The 16,379-nt window shown below is 39.6% G+C and overlaps 2 protein-coding genes across 2 annotated transcripts; both read left to right on the top strand.

The window, feature by feature from the left end:
- Positions 1–424: 424 nt before the first annotated feature.
- On the top strand, positions 425–11,955 carry LOC115414001 (V-type proton ATPase subunit C 1-B-like). Its single transcript, XM_030127170.1, has 13 exons — positions 425–545; positions 776–975; positions 1,490–1,557; positions 2,124–2,209; positions 2,711–2,805; positions 3,003–3,094; positions 3,178–3,273; positions 3,361–3,429; positions 6,560–6,652; positions 6,744–6,831; positions 6,917–7,014; positions 7,123–7,252; positions 11,752–11,955. The coding sequence occupies exons 2-13, from the start codon at positions 847–849 to the stop codon at positions 11,839–11,841; spliced, it is 1,134 nt and encodes a 377-aa protein (XP_029983030.1). The 5' UTR covers positions 425–545; positions 776–846; the 3' UTR covers positions 11,842–11,955.
- A 2,137-nt stretch (positions 11,956–14,092) lies between these two features.
- Positions 14,093–15,594, top strand: kcnf1b (potassium voltage-gated channel, subfamily F, member 1b). The gene has a single exon (XM_030125918.1). The coding sequence runs from the start codon at positions 14,211–14,213 to the stop codon at positions 15,534–15,536; it is 1,326 nt and encodes a 441-aa protein (XP_029981778.1). The 5' UTR covers positions 14,093–14,210; the 3' UTR covers positions 15,537–15,594.
- The last annotated feature ends 785 nt before the right edge of the window (positions 15,595–16,379 follow it).

Genomic DNA, 16,379 nt, shown 5'->3' on the forward strand with positions numbered 1-16,379 from the left:
TTTCACGTCAGCCTTACAAATGAGTAACTCTTTATTTCTTTAAAAAAAAATAAATTATTATTGAGTTTTCAAAGCAAGCTTCTCTTTTACTCAGCTACTATTGACTGGAAAATAAAATAATATGTAATAATTATAATGTATATTGTTACAGAAATCTAACAAACACATTGCAGTGCAATAATAATGTAAGCTTCATTAATATAAGTTGTTTCAAATGGCAATCGGACATTAACTAAATTTGCATAATTGCCTATAGAAATGTCAAACTTCTTGTTTATCTCATTGTTTCAGGGTTTATTCTTTGAAATAAAGTGCCCAGTTTGTACCCATTAAAACCAGCTTGTTTGCATATGTATGTGTAAATAAATTATGTAAACAATGTTTGAGTAGTTACTTGCTCACATCACCTGGAGTGATGTAACAGCTCAGTGTGATCCTGAAGGACAGTGAGCTGCTGTCAGTCAGTCTCAGGTGAGCCTGCTGCTCAGACTTTCCCTACACTGACTCTGGGACTGACAAAGGATGGTCATGAAGATAACCTGACGGTGAGTTAAAACTCATGATTTTACTGTTATTTGGAAATGCTTATACGCCTAATGAATTGATAGTTAAACATTATCACAAAAGGGGGTTGTAGAACTGCTTGTTAGTTTTCTGTAATGAATATATTTATTTAAAATAAATTATTTAAACATTTATTAATGTTATTAAAAGTACATTTTGCATCATGAGCTTAGACTAAATAAGTTTTCTGATTATTCAGTTCTTCTTACAGTGTGTGGAGTGCCAACGCCCATTCTTTTTTGGGAGGATTTTTGGTGGAGTGGTCTCTAAACAGTGGGAGTCATGACAGACCTGTGGCTGATTTCTGTCCCACTGGATAAGACCAGTTTAACCAATGTAGAGAAACTCAAACGCACTATTGCCAAAACAAACCAAGCCTCCTGCTGCAAGTTCTCCATTCCAGATCTCAAGGTAAGAAGAGGCCGTGTGCCATCTATTAGGAGCTTGAGGGGATATGAGTGGTGTGAACAAAGAAAATGTGTTGTCAGACAGAGAAGAGCGCTTGTATTCTATCATGAGATGTGCATTGTCAAAAACAAAGGAAGTGTATGTTAGTTCAGTGCCTGTAAGGGTACAGTAGAGTGTAGTTGAAGAGGGTGATGGTGTTTGGTGTCCTTCTCTGGTGAAGGGATAAAGGCTCAGGTTGCTCTCTACAGTTTGAGGCAAAATTTCCATCTGACCCATTTTACTCAGCATGATCACGGTGGACTGTGGCTCTCAGAAAACACAGCGGCTACATACTTTTATTAAGAATTTAAACATATAAAAGTCAGAAGTGGTATTGAACAAAACATGGGTCTTCTACTGGCTTGATACAGAGCCAGTATATTTACAATGCAGAGCTCTTGCTGATGTTTTGAAGACTTGAGCTCCCTATATATCATCTACAGTAACAATAAATGTGCTGTGTATGCTGTGACCTCAGGTGGGAATACTGGACAGTCTGCTCAGCGTGTCAGATGATCTCTCCAAGCTTGATACGCTGACCGAAAGGTAAAAAGAAAAAAAAACCAAAGTGCCATCACTACAAATAACGTTGAGCACAAAACCTTTTCGGCTCAATGGTCACTAAATGTTTGTACCTTAATGTTTGTGGCTTTGTCCTTAATTAAGACGTGAAACTTTGCGCTTGTGTGCGGTCGGTACAATGATTAATTGATGGTCAGGGGCAGCTGACGGTTAGTTTTCCCTGCTGATTTTAAATTCATTGTTGGTCTGTCTCAACTGATGCGGTGTCAGTGTGCATGCTAAAGCTTATTTATAACCCTAAAATTAAGTCCAGAGGGACCTGACCAGAGAGAGTTATGCATACTGTATAAGCTGACCTACCTTAGATTTCTGTGTGAAGGTCCATCACTTTCTAAACCTGTCTTTAACTGAAGGCTTTTACTTGAATAAATAAAACCTTGTACCCACATTAATAGTTCATTTTGCGCCTCCATGTCAATCACTGGTGAATTTGAGAAAAGACATTTCTAGGAAATTCATGAATTATTAAAAATGAAAGAGAATGAAATGCATGTTCTGTAAATACTCTGCTTTTTCTGTTGCCTGGTCAGTGTGATTAAAAAAACATGTCAGTGTATGAAGGAGGTGATGGAGCAATCCAATGACAAAGTGCTGGAGAACGCTTTAGCCAATGGAGGTGAGTCACACATACACACACATATACACACACACACACACACATGCACACAGACATTGTTAAGGTGTTAATTACACTGTATAGAAACTCATTAAGTAAGTGCATAGAAGCCTCGGGCAACATGCAAAGTGCAAATAAGATCTACAGAGCAACGCCCATTTCACACACATTTAAAGTACAAAGAACCCATGTTCATTTATTCACCTTTATACTGCCTCCATATTTTCTCATTATCAGGCCATGGAAGGAGTGAAAAAGCCCCCCTGTCACCCCTGAAAGCTTACCTCAAGTCACTAAGGGGTATTTCAGTTTGCCCTCTGACTGTAGTGCCGTGTGACCTCCCATACACTGTGCATTTGCACTGCGCTTTAACCTTCTTGTTTTCTGAGTGACATGTCAGTGTGTGGTGGTTTGTCTTTCCAATTATTTCTACTAGACAGTTTATGATACTTGTATGTGTGTGTGTGTGTGTGTGTGTGTGTGTGTGTGTGTGTGTCTTAGTGGACCTGCTGAGCTATGTGACAAAGTTTCAGTGGGATATGGGCAAGTATCCCACAGCTCTGCCTCTTTCCAGCCTGGCAGAGCTTATCAACAAGGTACAAATGTATGAATATGAGTAATTATAACAGTAATAATAATATTAATAATAATGATAGAATGTCAATATTCAGAAGAGCATAGTGCACAGAAAGCATACATACATAACAGACGTCATTAAGGGTGACACATAAATGTGTTCATTTTGACTATATTATACATATGCCTGATGCTTATGTCTCTTTTTGTGTGTCAGGAAGTTTCTCAGGTGGAGACAGAACTAAAATCTCGATCTGCAGCGTACAACAACGTGAAAAGCAGCCTTCAAAACCTTGAGCGAAAACATCAGTGAGTGACATCACATATGATAAAGTAAAACTACAATAATGTATTTGTTTTCTGAGTATGAACTGGAGTGTCTGTCTTTCCAGGGGGACGTTGCACACTCGCAGTCTGAATGAAATAGTGAGGAAAGAGGACCTGGTAGTCTCTGAGTACCTCACTACTCTACTAGTGGTTGTGAACAGGTCAGTGACACATGCTGACTAGATAAACTGATTTATTTCCCTTGTTTTTAGTTGTAAATCTTTGTGTTTCTATGGATTTGCTTACAGGGGGAGTTACATACAGTGGGAGAGGACCTATGAATCTCTGTCAGAATTTGTGGTTCCACGGTCCAGCAGGTGAGCCATGTTTTTACACTCCTGGCTGCAATACAAGTGTGTCCACTCGATCCAAGTACAAGTGTCCAGGCAAAGCTCAGAGTACCTGCTCTTAGCATTCAAAAGGTCAGGCAAACCACAAGTGTTCCCTTACCAGCAGAAAGTAAGAGTCCACCTGGCTTGGATCAGTGGCTGGAAAGGAAATGCCTTTTTCCGCAAAAAAAAAAAAAAAGCGCTCTAAGATGTCAGAATCGTAATGTGGGTCATGATAAGTTCGCCTTACATGGAAATGTGATTTGTGGACTATCAGCTAAGGCACAGCAAAATGAGAAAAGGTTACAGGGCAACACTCTTGTAACAGCATTCTTATGTTTCCCTGTGTTAAACACCCTTTAAAGTAACGTTAAGAGTCCCCACTGGTCAGCCCTGCAGCTCTTCAACGTTTCCAGTTTTACATCTGCATGACAGCACAATTTAATGTCCCTGTAGACATTGGAGGAGCAAACCCCGTTTACAGTAGTATCAGTGCAAACTAGAAAAACTTGCTATTCAGCAAACATGGGTGGTGCAGGTGAGTTTTGGTAGAACAGATAATTTCTTGTTTTGTTTGTTTGTTTGTTTTTTAGTATTCTTTATATTCCATTCATCCAGTCAGACATTAAACACAAAGGAAGCATTAATGATTAGCAGTACAGTGGTCAGTATACAGGATATTATTAGTGGGTGGCTAATACAACAGGAAATCAGTATCAAATTAGTACTAATATAAAAATACAGATCCCTTGTTAAAAAAGACTACAGTGTATACAGAAGAAGACTAAATGAACACACAAAGCCATGCATACACATATACACACACTCACATATACATACATAAATAAGACATGTGTAGCACACTTTTTACCAGACGGACACAGTTTTAATGTTTAAAGTTGCATTGGAGCAACTGGCAACTGTAAAGGTCAAGAGATTTAGGGATGTATAGGAGGACCTGCAATGTAACTGCAGAAATAGAATATAATATTCATAATTATGTTTTCATTACTGTATAATCACATGGCAATGGAAGTCATTCTGTTTGTGCATCTATGAATGAGTCCCTTATATCTCAACATTGACAGAGTCAGCCTTGTTGTACAGCCATATTTCTACAGTAGCTCTGAATGGACTTCTTTTTTCTGTTTCATAGTGAATGGTAGAGTTAATATCCCCTAAAAGCAGTGTTTTTCAACCTTGGGGTTGGTACCCCACGTGGGGTCACCTGGAATTCAAATGGGGTCGCCTGAAATTTCTAGTAATTGATAAAAAAAAAAAAACCCAACTTACTAATAAAAAAAATATGGTGAGTTGAGAGAGACAATCACAATTCATAAAAGACATGACAAACTGAAGCTTAAACTGAGGCACTGTGGTTCTGTTTATCTTTCAAATGTTCCTTGTGGTCAGTTTCAGATGCTGCAGCTCTTTCATAATTCATAGTTTGAGTTATAGTTTGTTCAGTATTAATTGTCAGCCTTGTAAATCCAAGCTGGACTGACTGTACATATCCTGACCAAGGAAAATAAAATTCTCACTTTGTGCAGTAATCTACACCTGGCTTTTCTGCCTCCGTCCATAATAATATATGTTATATAGCCTAAATGCATCTAAAATTAATGTTTATTTGCAACATAGTATAGCAAACTATTACATGATCAAAAACAAATTAATTTCAGCAAAAAAAAAAAAGGTCTTCATTTTGAATGTCTGGGGTCGCCAGAAATTTGTGATGTTAAAATGCGGTCATGAGCCAAAAACATTTGGGAACCACAGACATAATACCTCAGTGCTTCAGAGTTTTTGGGAATTGATAAGGGGAAAAAAAATCCAAAGTGACAAAATGTCATTCTATTGGTCTGAGAGGAAGCAAGAACAAAACATCTACTCCATGATGCAGACTATGGTTTATTACTGCCTTATTGAAGCAGGTAGAAGAATTAAACAGGACTCACAGCTGTCATTACTTATCACTGATCAGATATGTGACTCTACTGCTCTGCACTACTGTGGCTCACCATGGAAGTCATAGCAACATGAAACAGCATCAGCGCATCTATCTTTATACTTAATCTTTTCATGTGGACAAAGAACAGAGATCTCCAAATAGACAGTGTGTAATTTAGAACCTTGGTGTTTTACCTCTGATTTCAGTTTCTGCAGCTTTTACTAAAAATCCAACAGTAGCTCTGACAAGGACCCTCTACATTTGTTTGAGGCCACTAGGGGTGGAGGATGGGGGGTATTCATTCTGTTGCATTCTGCTACAACACTAGTGTTTTAATAAATGAAAATATTAGTTTGCTTCTGCTTGTGAGTATGTATGAGCAATTAAGAAATAAATACTCCTGTATAACTGAGTATTTAATATTTTGGGAAATGGGGTCGTTAAAAGTTATCTATTGTATGAAATGTGTACACCGCAGCCCTGTGGCTAAAATGTTAAAGCTGTGAAACTTGACCATTCAACTTCAGTCCCCTTCCTGTCTATTTTCATAAATAGATAAAATAATATTTCGATTAATATTTGTACCAACAGCAACAGATATATGCAATTTATTGATTTTATAGAGGCATAACAAGCTGCAGAATGCTCTTTTTTTAACCTTTATTTAACCAGGAAAAAAGATCCCATTCAGATTAAGAACCTCTTTTTCTAGGGAGTCCTGGCCAAGAGGCAGCATGAAATACAACACAGTTAAAACATACAAGAATTTATAGATCAAGTCAAACTATGAAAAACAAGTGCAAGTTATTGAGTTAGTCGCTAGCACTTTGAGTTTGGATTTAAAAGCATTCGAGGAGATCAATAGCAGTCAGTTTCCAGTATTTTAACAACGTATTCCATGCGCAAGGAGCAGAGTAGACAAATGCCCTCTTACCCAGTCCCAGTTCTGTACGGGCATATGGCACAGAGAGGAACAAATGATCATTTGATTGCAGACAATAAGAAACAACATTTCAACTCTGATCAAGCATCAAGTAGATATTACTGTGCAATATGTCATTTTTGCATTCTGGTCTGTGCTTCTATTGTCATCTTTCTCCCTTTCCTGCCATTGCATGATGCCATGTGTTGCTCTGCTTTGTTATCATTTTTCTTCGTAACCGACAGGAAGCTCTATGAGGAAAAAGAAGCAGGCGTCTTCTCAGTTACACTTTTCAAAAGAGCTGTGCATCAATTCAAAGCCAAAGCTGAGCAGAGCAAGTAAGCAGGATGTATTGCCAGAAAATACAGCATCAAGTCAGATTCATGTTGTCTGTGTCAATTACCATAGTGTAGCCTATGATCCACACAGGTTCACTGTGCGTGAGTACTGCTTTGATCTGGAGGAGCAAAAGCTGCAGGAGATGAAGCAGCTCAGTGTTCACAAGAAGGACCAATATGTGAGTCAAGCATTACCTCTCAAAAGTTCAGCTGTGTGTCCGTCGTTGTGTTCTTTAGTGTAAAACGTGCATGCTTTCTCCATAGGGGAAGTTTGTGCATTGGCTGAAGCGGAATTTCAGTGAGGTATTTGTTGCCTGGATTCACTTGAAAGCACTGAGGGTGTTTGTGGAATCAGTCCTCAGGTCAGCGTTGTAGTAACTTTATGATAATTCCCAATTTTTGATCACTTACTCTTGTTCTGTTCAGTTCTATGTATGTCTGATTAGAATCATGATGCTATTCCCTGGCAGGTATGGATTACCAGTGAGGTTTCAGGCTCTTCTGCTGCAGACTGACAAGAAGCGCTCCAAGAAACTGAGAGAAGAACTTGCCTCGCTTTTCATGCACCTGGATCCCAGTTTTGCTGTCAGCAAAACAGATGTAAGAGTGCAAATATACATTCAGTTCTGCAAACACTCATTAGAGTCATGTTAATAGTGCCGGAGCTATTCATTTCATTTTAACCCATAAAGACCCAGTGGTGTGTTTTTTTGGCAGCTCCCAATTAAATTTGTCTGTTTTTAACTTTTCTTAAGTGATTTATCACCATTTATTCTAATATTACGCTCTTTATTTTGCATTTTTAAGTGATTTAATTTACTGATTATATAGATTTTGAGGGTTAATTTGGGTAAAATTGAGGGTTATTATATCAAAAACAGAGAAAACTGAAGAAAAAATGAATTTTTCTACAAAATTTATCATTAACTGAACATAAAATAAGTGTGTCCATTCACTGTCATTGATCCAACTCCATGGGTTTTACTGGTGAGTCAATGTTGTAGAAGATAACAGTGTTTCCATGGTAACTACGGAACTTCTGAACATCCAAATGGGTCATATCTGATGACCATGAAAAGATGACAAACTGCATTTTACAACAATTATTGACATGTATTGATAGGATTAATAGATCAACAGGTACCAAACAAGGGGTGACACGGTGGTGTAGTGGTTAGCACTCGTGCCTCACAGCAAGACGGTCCTGGGTTCGATTCCAACACCAGTCGATGGGGGATGGGACCTTTCTGTGTGGAGTTTGCATGTTCTCTCTGGGTACTCCGGCTTCCTCCCACCATCCAAAGACATGCACTAATAGGTTAACTGGTTAATCTAAATTGCCCATAGGTGTGAATGTGAGAGTGATTGTCTCTATGTCAGCCCTGTGATGAACTGGCGACTTGTCCAGGGTGTACCCTGCCTTCGCCCCTGTGTAGCTGGGATAGACTCCAAGCGACCCCTGTGACCCTAGTGAGGATAAAGCGGGTTCAGAAAATGAATGAATGAATGAAAGGTATCAAACAATTTAGGTTTTAGGTCAGTGGATGATTTTGGTTGTTGGTGGATGTTTGGGTCTTAATGGGTTAATGTGGCATGAGCAACCCTTTTCATTCTACTGCAAATTATGTAAATTATTTTGAGGGGAAATAGTCACAAGTCAGCGATTTGGCTGTTTACGCATCCATAATTATGTAGCAAAAATCTGCATTTTGGTTGATGAACAGATGAATGCAGACTATGACCCAGAATACTGTGCACTGATTCCTGTGTGAACCAATGTTTTTTAAATTCATCCATGCTTCACAAACATCCATCAGCCCCCATTAAATAAGGAACTGCCTGAAAAATTATGTTAGATTTCAATCCAAGTGGACTCATGGATGAATAGATCAGATTTTGGTGGCCAAAGGTCAAAGGTCACTGTCACAGTGATCTCACAAAACACATTTCTAGCCATAATTCAAGATTATACATATGTGGCAGTTAGAAGGTAAACGTCACAGAAATACTGTTGGTATTAAGATAATATGATAATGTGATGTAATTACCTATCCAAAAGGTCAAAGGTGAGGTTTTTTAATTTTTTTTGTTGCGTTTTTTTTTTTGTTCAGTTGGACTCAGTGCTGAACTTTTGTTGGTCATCAAAACATGATGTGGTAAATTAAACTAAATTTTGGTAAACTGTAGGTTTTGCTAAACTGTAGGTTGCTAGAAACTGACAGAACTGAATGTGTTCATTATTCTGTTGTATGATTCAGGAATATTGGACACAACCTTTTGAACTCAACTGGTCTTAATATCATGATGGTTTTCAGTTACAGACACAGATTAACTTAGATTCTCAGGGGCGATTCACTTTTTTCATCAGCTCACTGAAAAGAAAGAAAGAAAGAAAGAAAGAAAGAAAGAAAGAAAGATAATGAGCTATCGTCAGTCCATGAATCATATAACGGAGGCATTCTATAGTCTGATGGCTGGATTTGGATCCTCTGCACCTCTCAATCCTTCATCTGAATGAGGTTTGTTGTCCACCAGCAGTTTGGTTTGGTACCAAGACTGTTCCCTTAAGGTTTTGGATCACAACATTGACTACGTGTTAAAAAGACTTTCTGCAGAACATTTTCCTCAGGTGCGAATATCACACAGCAGTGAATAACACAAGGCCAAAGCTAGTATTTTGAGTCAACTGCTGTGTTTCAGTGGTTCATGCAAAATGCTGGTCATACAGTCTGAATTTAGTCAGATTTTAATGGGAATAAACAAACACCTGAAAGACTAAACCCACCATCTGTCACAAAACTGCAACAAAAGTCCATCACAGTCTGGTTGTCACTAACTTATTGCACACATTGTCTCACCAGTGTGTTGGTAGTATTGTGTGTCCACACTTAGGTGTCCAGTCTGAGTGTGTACAGTATACACTGATGTGAAGCCTAAGGTTTCTGCACCCACTGTTTCTATTTACTGTACATTGTCACTGTTACTTAGTTTGACCACCAGGGAGCACTGACATATCCAAGGATACTTGGATCACTGTTATAAAAAGATCCTTTGAAGAGTCCAGTCTTTATTAGGCTCTAATGTGAAGTGATTAAAATGAGATTAATCTCAGAATTCAAATACTACACCTTAATACATTGACCATTATGATACGTCAGTATGATGTACAGTTCAACACACACAGAGGAACCACTATGTTGGATAAAGTGCATCCTTTGGTAATATTCTACAGAGGCCTTTCTCAAACTTAAGATCAGGATACAAAATGAGTCACAGAAGTGTTTTTATCTGGTCAGCAATTGTCACAGTAAAGTACATAACAATCATATTATATGTAAATTAATTTTGAAGAAGAGTTTTCAGTGGAATAAGTTTATAAATGCTGACCTCACTAAAACTAAGAGAGGACCCAGTAACAAGACAAAAGCAACACACATTTACATAAAAGACAACAACACAACAAAAATGAGCATTTTTAATTCAGTGTTATTTTGATGACAGACAAAAAATGTAGGCCTATAGTAATTTGTAATATAATTAATTAATTATAATTAAAGTTCATGTTATGGATGACATACAAAACTGACTTTTTGAGTTTTGAGATGAAAATGTTTGGGAACTACTGCTGTGAAATTCAACTAGCCATGGAAGAATGGGTGTTTCTGAAAGCTTTTTCATTAGTCATAGTGTCAGCTTTAACACATATTCACAATGAAATCGTTACTAAAAATGTGATGATGTTACTCAGCTCCTTCCATTTAAATTTTCCAATAACAGCACACTAAGTGACATAATTGTCTAGTCAGGTTTCATGATACTGTCTGAGAAAAGGAGAGTGTTTGTGAACCATCTGCTGTCCCTCCCACTTAAAATGACATCTGTCTCATGCAAATCCATCTGTGGCCTGGTCAAACCACAGTGAGAGGTGAAACTGTGGGCTACTGTTTTGTGTGTTCATACTGCAGCAAATAAAGACATAAGCCCCTTTTACACAGCACTTCTGTTCTGGGAATACTTCACCTTTATTCTGGAGCGACGTAAACAAAATGGTGGGATCATTTGGTCCCACCTCTGTCACACCTCTGGAGATAGTAATAGAGCCGTGATAAAGGTAGAGTCATGATTCTGGGACACGATGTAAAAGGAACACCTCTCATTCCACAACCAAGGTGTGACGTTTTGATGATGTATTGCGTGTGCGACCCCCACGCCTGGGGGATTTAAAAATGAGTGCAGGCCATGTACAGTAGACAAACATATCAACGTGACCAGAAAGATGTCAAACTGGGGAGACACCGAGAACCATGAGCTGTTGTCACTTGGGGCAGAGAACTCTATCCATGCTAAGATTTGTGGAACGGTGAAAGACTCTGGAGAGGTTAGCTAATGCTCGGGGTATTTCCAAGCCGCAAGTTATACGTCACACTATACGCTGCGTTGTGTCACCGCCCTGGAGTGCAGTAAAGAAGGGGGGTAAACATGACAAATTCATGGGGCCCAGCATTTGTGGGGGGCCCATAGAGTAGTGGAGGGGGTCCAGTGTTTCCAGGTTGAAGTTGTGAAAAGGTTAGATCCGGTGTATAACAGAGGCATCGAAATCGGGAGTCCAACGTTGAAAGCATGTTCAGTTTCAGTTTTGTTTCATGCTAGTTAGTTATGGACCACACACCCCCACCACCACCACCACCCGCTCTGACAGATCGACAAGATACTGAATTTCATGAAGGGTCCTCAACATATACCTTTCACGGGGCCCACAATTGGTAGTGGCGCCCCTGTAACTGCCTGTTTGATCCCGGAACACAGGTTTGCTGTGTAAAAGTTCAGCCTGTCTCACCTGTTACTCCTTTGGCTTGGCTGTGGAAATCAGTCAATGGTGGAAAAAAGGTGAGATCACCATCTCACCTTTTTTTCCAGGATCTCTGTGTAAAAGTGGCTATAGATGATCACAGCGCATGTTATAAAACACAACCACATATGAGAAGAACTTACTACACATGGACGGTCCATTTCACTCACTGCTGTTTTGTATTTCTTTTCAGGTTCAAGGTATTCAAGGATGACTTTGTCTGACTTTTGTCTGTTTCTTTGTCATGCAGATGACCTGTGACATCCCAGGACTCAGTCAACAGGAGTACTTCTCCTACATCTCCTTTCATATCAACACCAACATGCTGGAGATCAGCTAGCAATCAGCCGTTTAGAGGAGCATCGAAGACATGTGCTGATCAGACAGTGGCTTATTCTCAGCTCTAAACTTATACTTATGAATTATGTCCTTCAGTATCTCAGTTTTCAACATTTCTCATGATCTTGGAGAGCTGACTGGCTTTCCAGGACAGTGGAGGAGTGGATCTTTGCACATATGAACACTAATTGGATTTGGGTCGTCTTCAGCCACAGTGTTGGCAGCACATGGACTACTACACTTTGGAATGTGTTATGTACAGAACCGTAGAACATTTGTTGGATATCTAAAGTGCTTGCTGAAGCTATTCTTAAAAGTAAATCCACTGTAAATAGTAATATCCAGCTTCAGGCAGGTAAACCATTTCGAAACCTTAAAGTGTACCTGTACTGGTCATGCTTACAACATTAATTGTGCTTTGTGTATTAGCTCTAATCAAGTGAGATGCAAATTCAGTAGAAAAAAAAAATCGCCATAAATGCACCACACTGGACCTTTTTATTACGTAAATAACACATGTGGGCAGAACCTATGGGGAGCAGCCATTGTTGGCCGGAAGTGACGTACCCGTGTTGATTCTGGGTGACGGGTGCATGTAAACAAGCAGCAGTCGGTGAGCAAGATTGAGTGGAAAGCATATGTTTACGTTTGTTGTTTGTGCAGCCGTAAGCTTTGCACCCCACCGTTGTCCTAGAGATGCGACCCAGTACTGGCTGATAATGTGTCATGGTGTCTACTGCACGGGGTCAGTGCAGCCCAGGAAATCAGACAAATCAACAAGTGCCGGTGCTGAAACAGCCCATGAAGGAGGCAACATGTCTCTGACCATGAGTGACTGACGGAGCAGTGACTTAGTACTCACATGTACTTGACAACAGGCTGTAACATAAGATACCGGATGGAACTGCTGGTATTATACATGATCTTTGGAAATAGCTAATAATGAAAATTCACTACAGGTACCCTTTCAAGCATGGATGTCAAACTCATTTTAGTTCAGGGGCCACATACAGCCCAATGTGATCTCAAGTGTGCCAGACCAGGAGGCATAATAACCATTACAATAATAACAATAATCAAAATTTTTCTCTTTATTTTAATGTGAAAATATGAATAACCTGAAGAAAAATAAGTGCAATTTCAACAATATTATGTCTCAGCTTATTATTAACACAACTTACAGATTTATTATTTTATTAAAATTGAACTTTTTTTGTCTTAGGTTGGTCATATTTGTTCAGGTTATTCACATTTTATTGTAAGGATACTTTGTAAATGTAAATATTTTCGTAACGCAAGTTGACACCCTTGACTGTTAATATCTTAAGTGTAATTTTTTCGTATCACAAATTCATCCAGTGGGCCAGACTGGAACCTTTGGCGGGCTGGTTTTGGCCCCTGTGCCATATGTTTGACATCCCTGCTTTAAAGCTGTTATGTATAATATTGTGGATCGTACATCAGTCACAACACTCATACATTTCTCTGTGTATTATATTTTCTTCAGGGAAGCTGTATTATGCTTAATATGTTCGACTTCAATCATATTTGATCAGAATGCTTGTAAATGTCCTGCTATACAGTCCATGGTCACCAGAGAGTGCACTACCTTTGTTCTTTGCAGCACAGTGTCACAGTATTTATCAAATAAATTATAAATTATATTCAAGTAGTATCGTATATGTTGAAAGATTTGCTTTGTATACTGACACTTTACATTCTAGGAACTGACCAGTCTGTGCATTTCTCATATCATAAAAAATACTGAGCATTTTTTCCAGAGTCAAAAGTATTTTCCTCAAAAAGAGTAAATTTGGCTCTACATGGACTTTGGAGAGCTCTACCCAAAGAGTAACTTTGACTATTTTTAGAGGGGGACCAAATGTTATCTGAGTAGAGTAAAATTTTCTCAAGTTTGAATAAATTTTACTCAGACAAAGTTTGAACAAGAGGCCTGTAACCTCTAAAGAAGGTCACAATATTATTATGAATAATTAGAGACGATGATGTTTTATTTATTCACTGATCCAAATCGCCAAACAGGCTGCATATTGCATCTCCCAGACATGACAAGAAATGACAGAAGTGGATGTAACATTTGTCTCTCTCACCTCTGTGTGTGTGCGTGAGAGAGAGAGAGAGAGAGAGAGAGAGAGAGAGAGAGAGAGAGAGAGAGAGAGAGAGAGAGAGAGAGAGAGGTGGGAAGTGTTGGGAAATGCTACCCGCTCAAGCTGTGCCATTCATTTCACAGATCAGTCTGGAGAGGAATCATTTTACGCACAGAAATAATGGACACTAATTCTGGTTAGGGTGACTTGTTCCCAAACTACACATTTGGACAGACTTTTACTACCGTTAATAGGGAGTAAAATGTGGACGATTCCGAAGCCAAAATACAGAAATGGATCATGCTCAGATGGTGAAGATGAGATCGCTGTGAATATTGGCGGAGTCAGAGTGGTGCTGTTCGGGGATGTTCTGAACCGCTACCCGGAGAGCAGACTGGCGGAGTTACTGAACTGCTCAGATGGAGATTATGAAGGCATCGCGTCGCTTTGTGATGACTTCGATCCTGGTAGAAAAGAGTTCTACTTCGACCGTGACCCTGATGCCTTCAAGTGTATCATCGACGTTTACTACTTCGATGAAATCCACATCAAAAGCGGCATTTGTCCCATCTGCTTCATCAAAGAGATGGAGTTCTGGAAGATAGACCAAAGTGTTTTAGACGAGTGCTGTAAAAGTTACTTAAGCGAGAAGGAGGACGAGATGAATGAGATTGCCGGCAAGGTGAAAGTGATTCTGGAGGCTCGGGAGGTGGAGCGGTGCGTAACGCGCTCCCAGCGGTGCCAGAGGTTCCTGTGGAGGCTGATGGAGAAGCCGGAGTCCTCTCTCCCGGCGCGCGTCATTGCCATCGTATCCTTCCTTTCCATCCTGGTGTCCGCGGTGGTGATGTGCGTTGGAACCATCCCGGAGCTCCAAGTGGCAGACTCCGAGGGCAAACTTGTGGAGCACCCGACCTTGGAGGCGATAGAGACCGCGTGTATGTTATGGTTCACGGCGGAGTACCTGCTGCGTCTTGCGTCAGCTCCGAACAAGCTCCACTTCGCGCTCTCCATCATGAATATTATAGACTTCATGGCTATTATGCCTTTCTACGTCGTTCTGTCCTTAACATACCTCGGGTCCTCATCTATCATGGAGCTGGCTAATGTCCAACAGGCTGTCCAGGCTTTGCGCATCATGCGTATTGCGCGTATCTTCAAGCTGGCGCGCCACTCCTCCGGGCTGCAGACTCTCACCTATGCGCTCAAGAGGAGCCTTAAAGAGCTGGGGCTGCTCCTCATGTACATGGGAGTGGGGATCTTCGTGTTTTCAGCTCTTGCATATACCATGGAGCAAAGTCACCCGGACACCCTGTTCAGGAGCATCCCACAGTCTTTCTGGTGGGCCATCATCACCATGACCACCGTGGGTTATGGGGACATCTACCCGAAAACGACCCTGGGCAAGTGCAACGCGGCTTTGAGCTTCCTGTGCGGGGTCATAGCCATCGCTTTACCCATCCATCCCATCATAAATAACTTTGTCGTCTTCTACAATAAGCAGAAAGTGTTGGAAACGGCGGCGAAACACGAGGTGGAGCTGATGGAGCTGAAGTCTGGCAGAGAAACTCGTAGAAAAAGCAAGGATTAGGAGCAAGTTTAGACCTTTTTTAGTCAGATCGAGGACAACTCAAAAAAAAAAAAAAAAAAAAGAAAGAAAGAAAGAAATGTGAAAATTTAAAAAAAAAAAATCTGTTGTATAAAATCAAATGTACAGAGACAAATATAATGAAGATACATTTCGTTTATAAACTGGACTGAGTTTAAGAGCCAGTTTAAGGCTTTTTTCATGAAGAGCTGTTGTCTTTTTTTCAGCAGTTATTGTGTGTTATTTATTCCTGTGGCCCATCTGTCAGGTCTGTGTGAAGATGAAGGCTGTGGTTGTAACAGATTAAAACTTGTGCATGAGCAAAAAACTTGCAGAGGGAGTCATTGAAGCATCCTCACTATGGAGCATAAACATACACACACATCTGAACTCACATTTCAAGATTTATATATGACTCATAAACATGACAAATATGAATAGATGTAATTAATTTTTATCACACATATGTAGTGTGTGAGTGTGTTAATAATCTCATAATCTCGTCTTTCATTTTGAGATCTGATAAAATAGGTTAATTAAATGAGATTATGACTAAATCTGAGTCATAAAGTCCTGTAAACAGTTGTGACTATGAGGAAAATATCCTAATGAACCGCAAAGTGTGGCTGTTTTTCTTGCTGATTTTTAAAAACCAATAGGATGGATAGACTTAAAGCAGCAAATCAAGCTTTAAAACATTAAGCATCAAGGTATTGGATTTTTTTTTTTTCTTCTAAAAATGTAAGTGTAGACATGATCTAACCAGTCAGTGACCTCAAGTCACTACTGAACAGCTGCCTCAGAACAAATCCTCCAGAGAACAAATACACAGATTTCGGATTTCTT

This window comes from Sphaeramia orbicularis, chromosome 22 (assembly GCF_902148855.1).
Source record: "Sphaeramia orbicularis chromosome 22, fSphaOr1.1, whole genome shotgun sequence".
NCBI lineage: Eukaryota > Metazoa > Chordata > Actinopteri > Kurtiformes > Apogonidae > Sphaeramia > Sphaeramia orbicularis.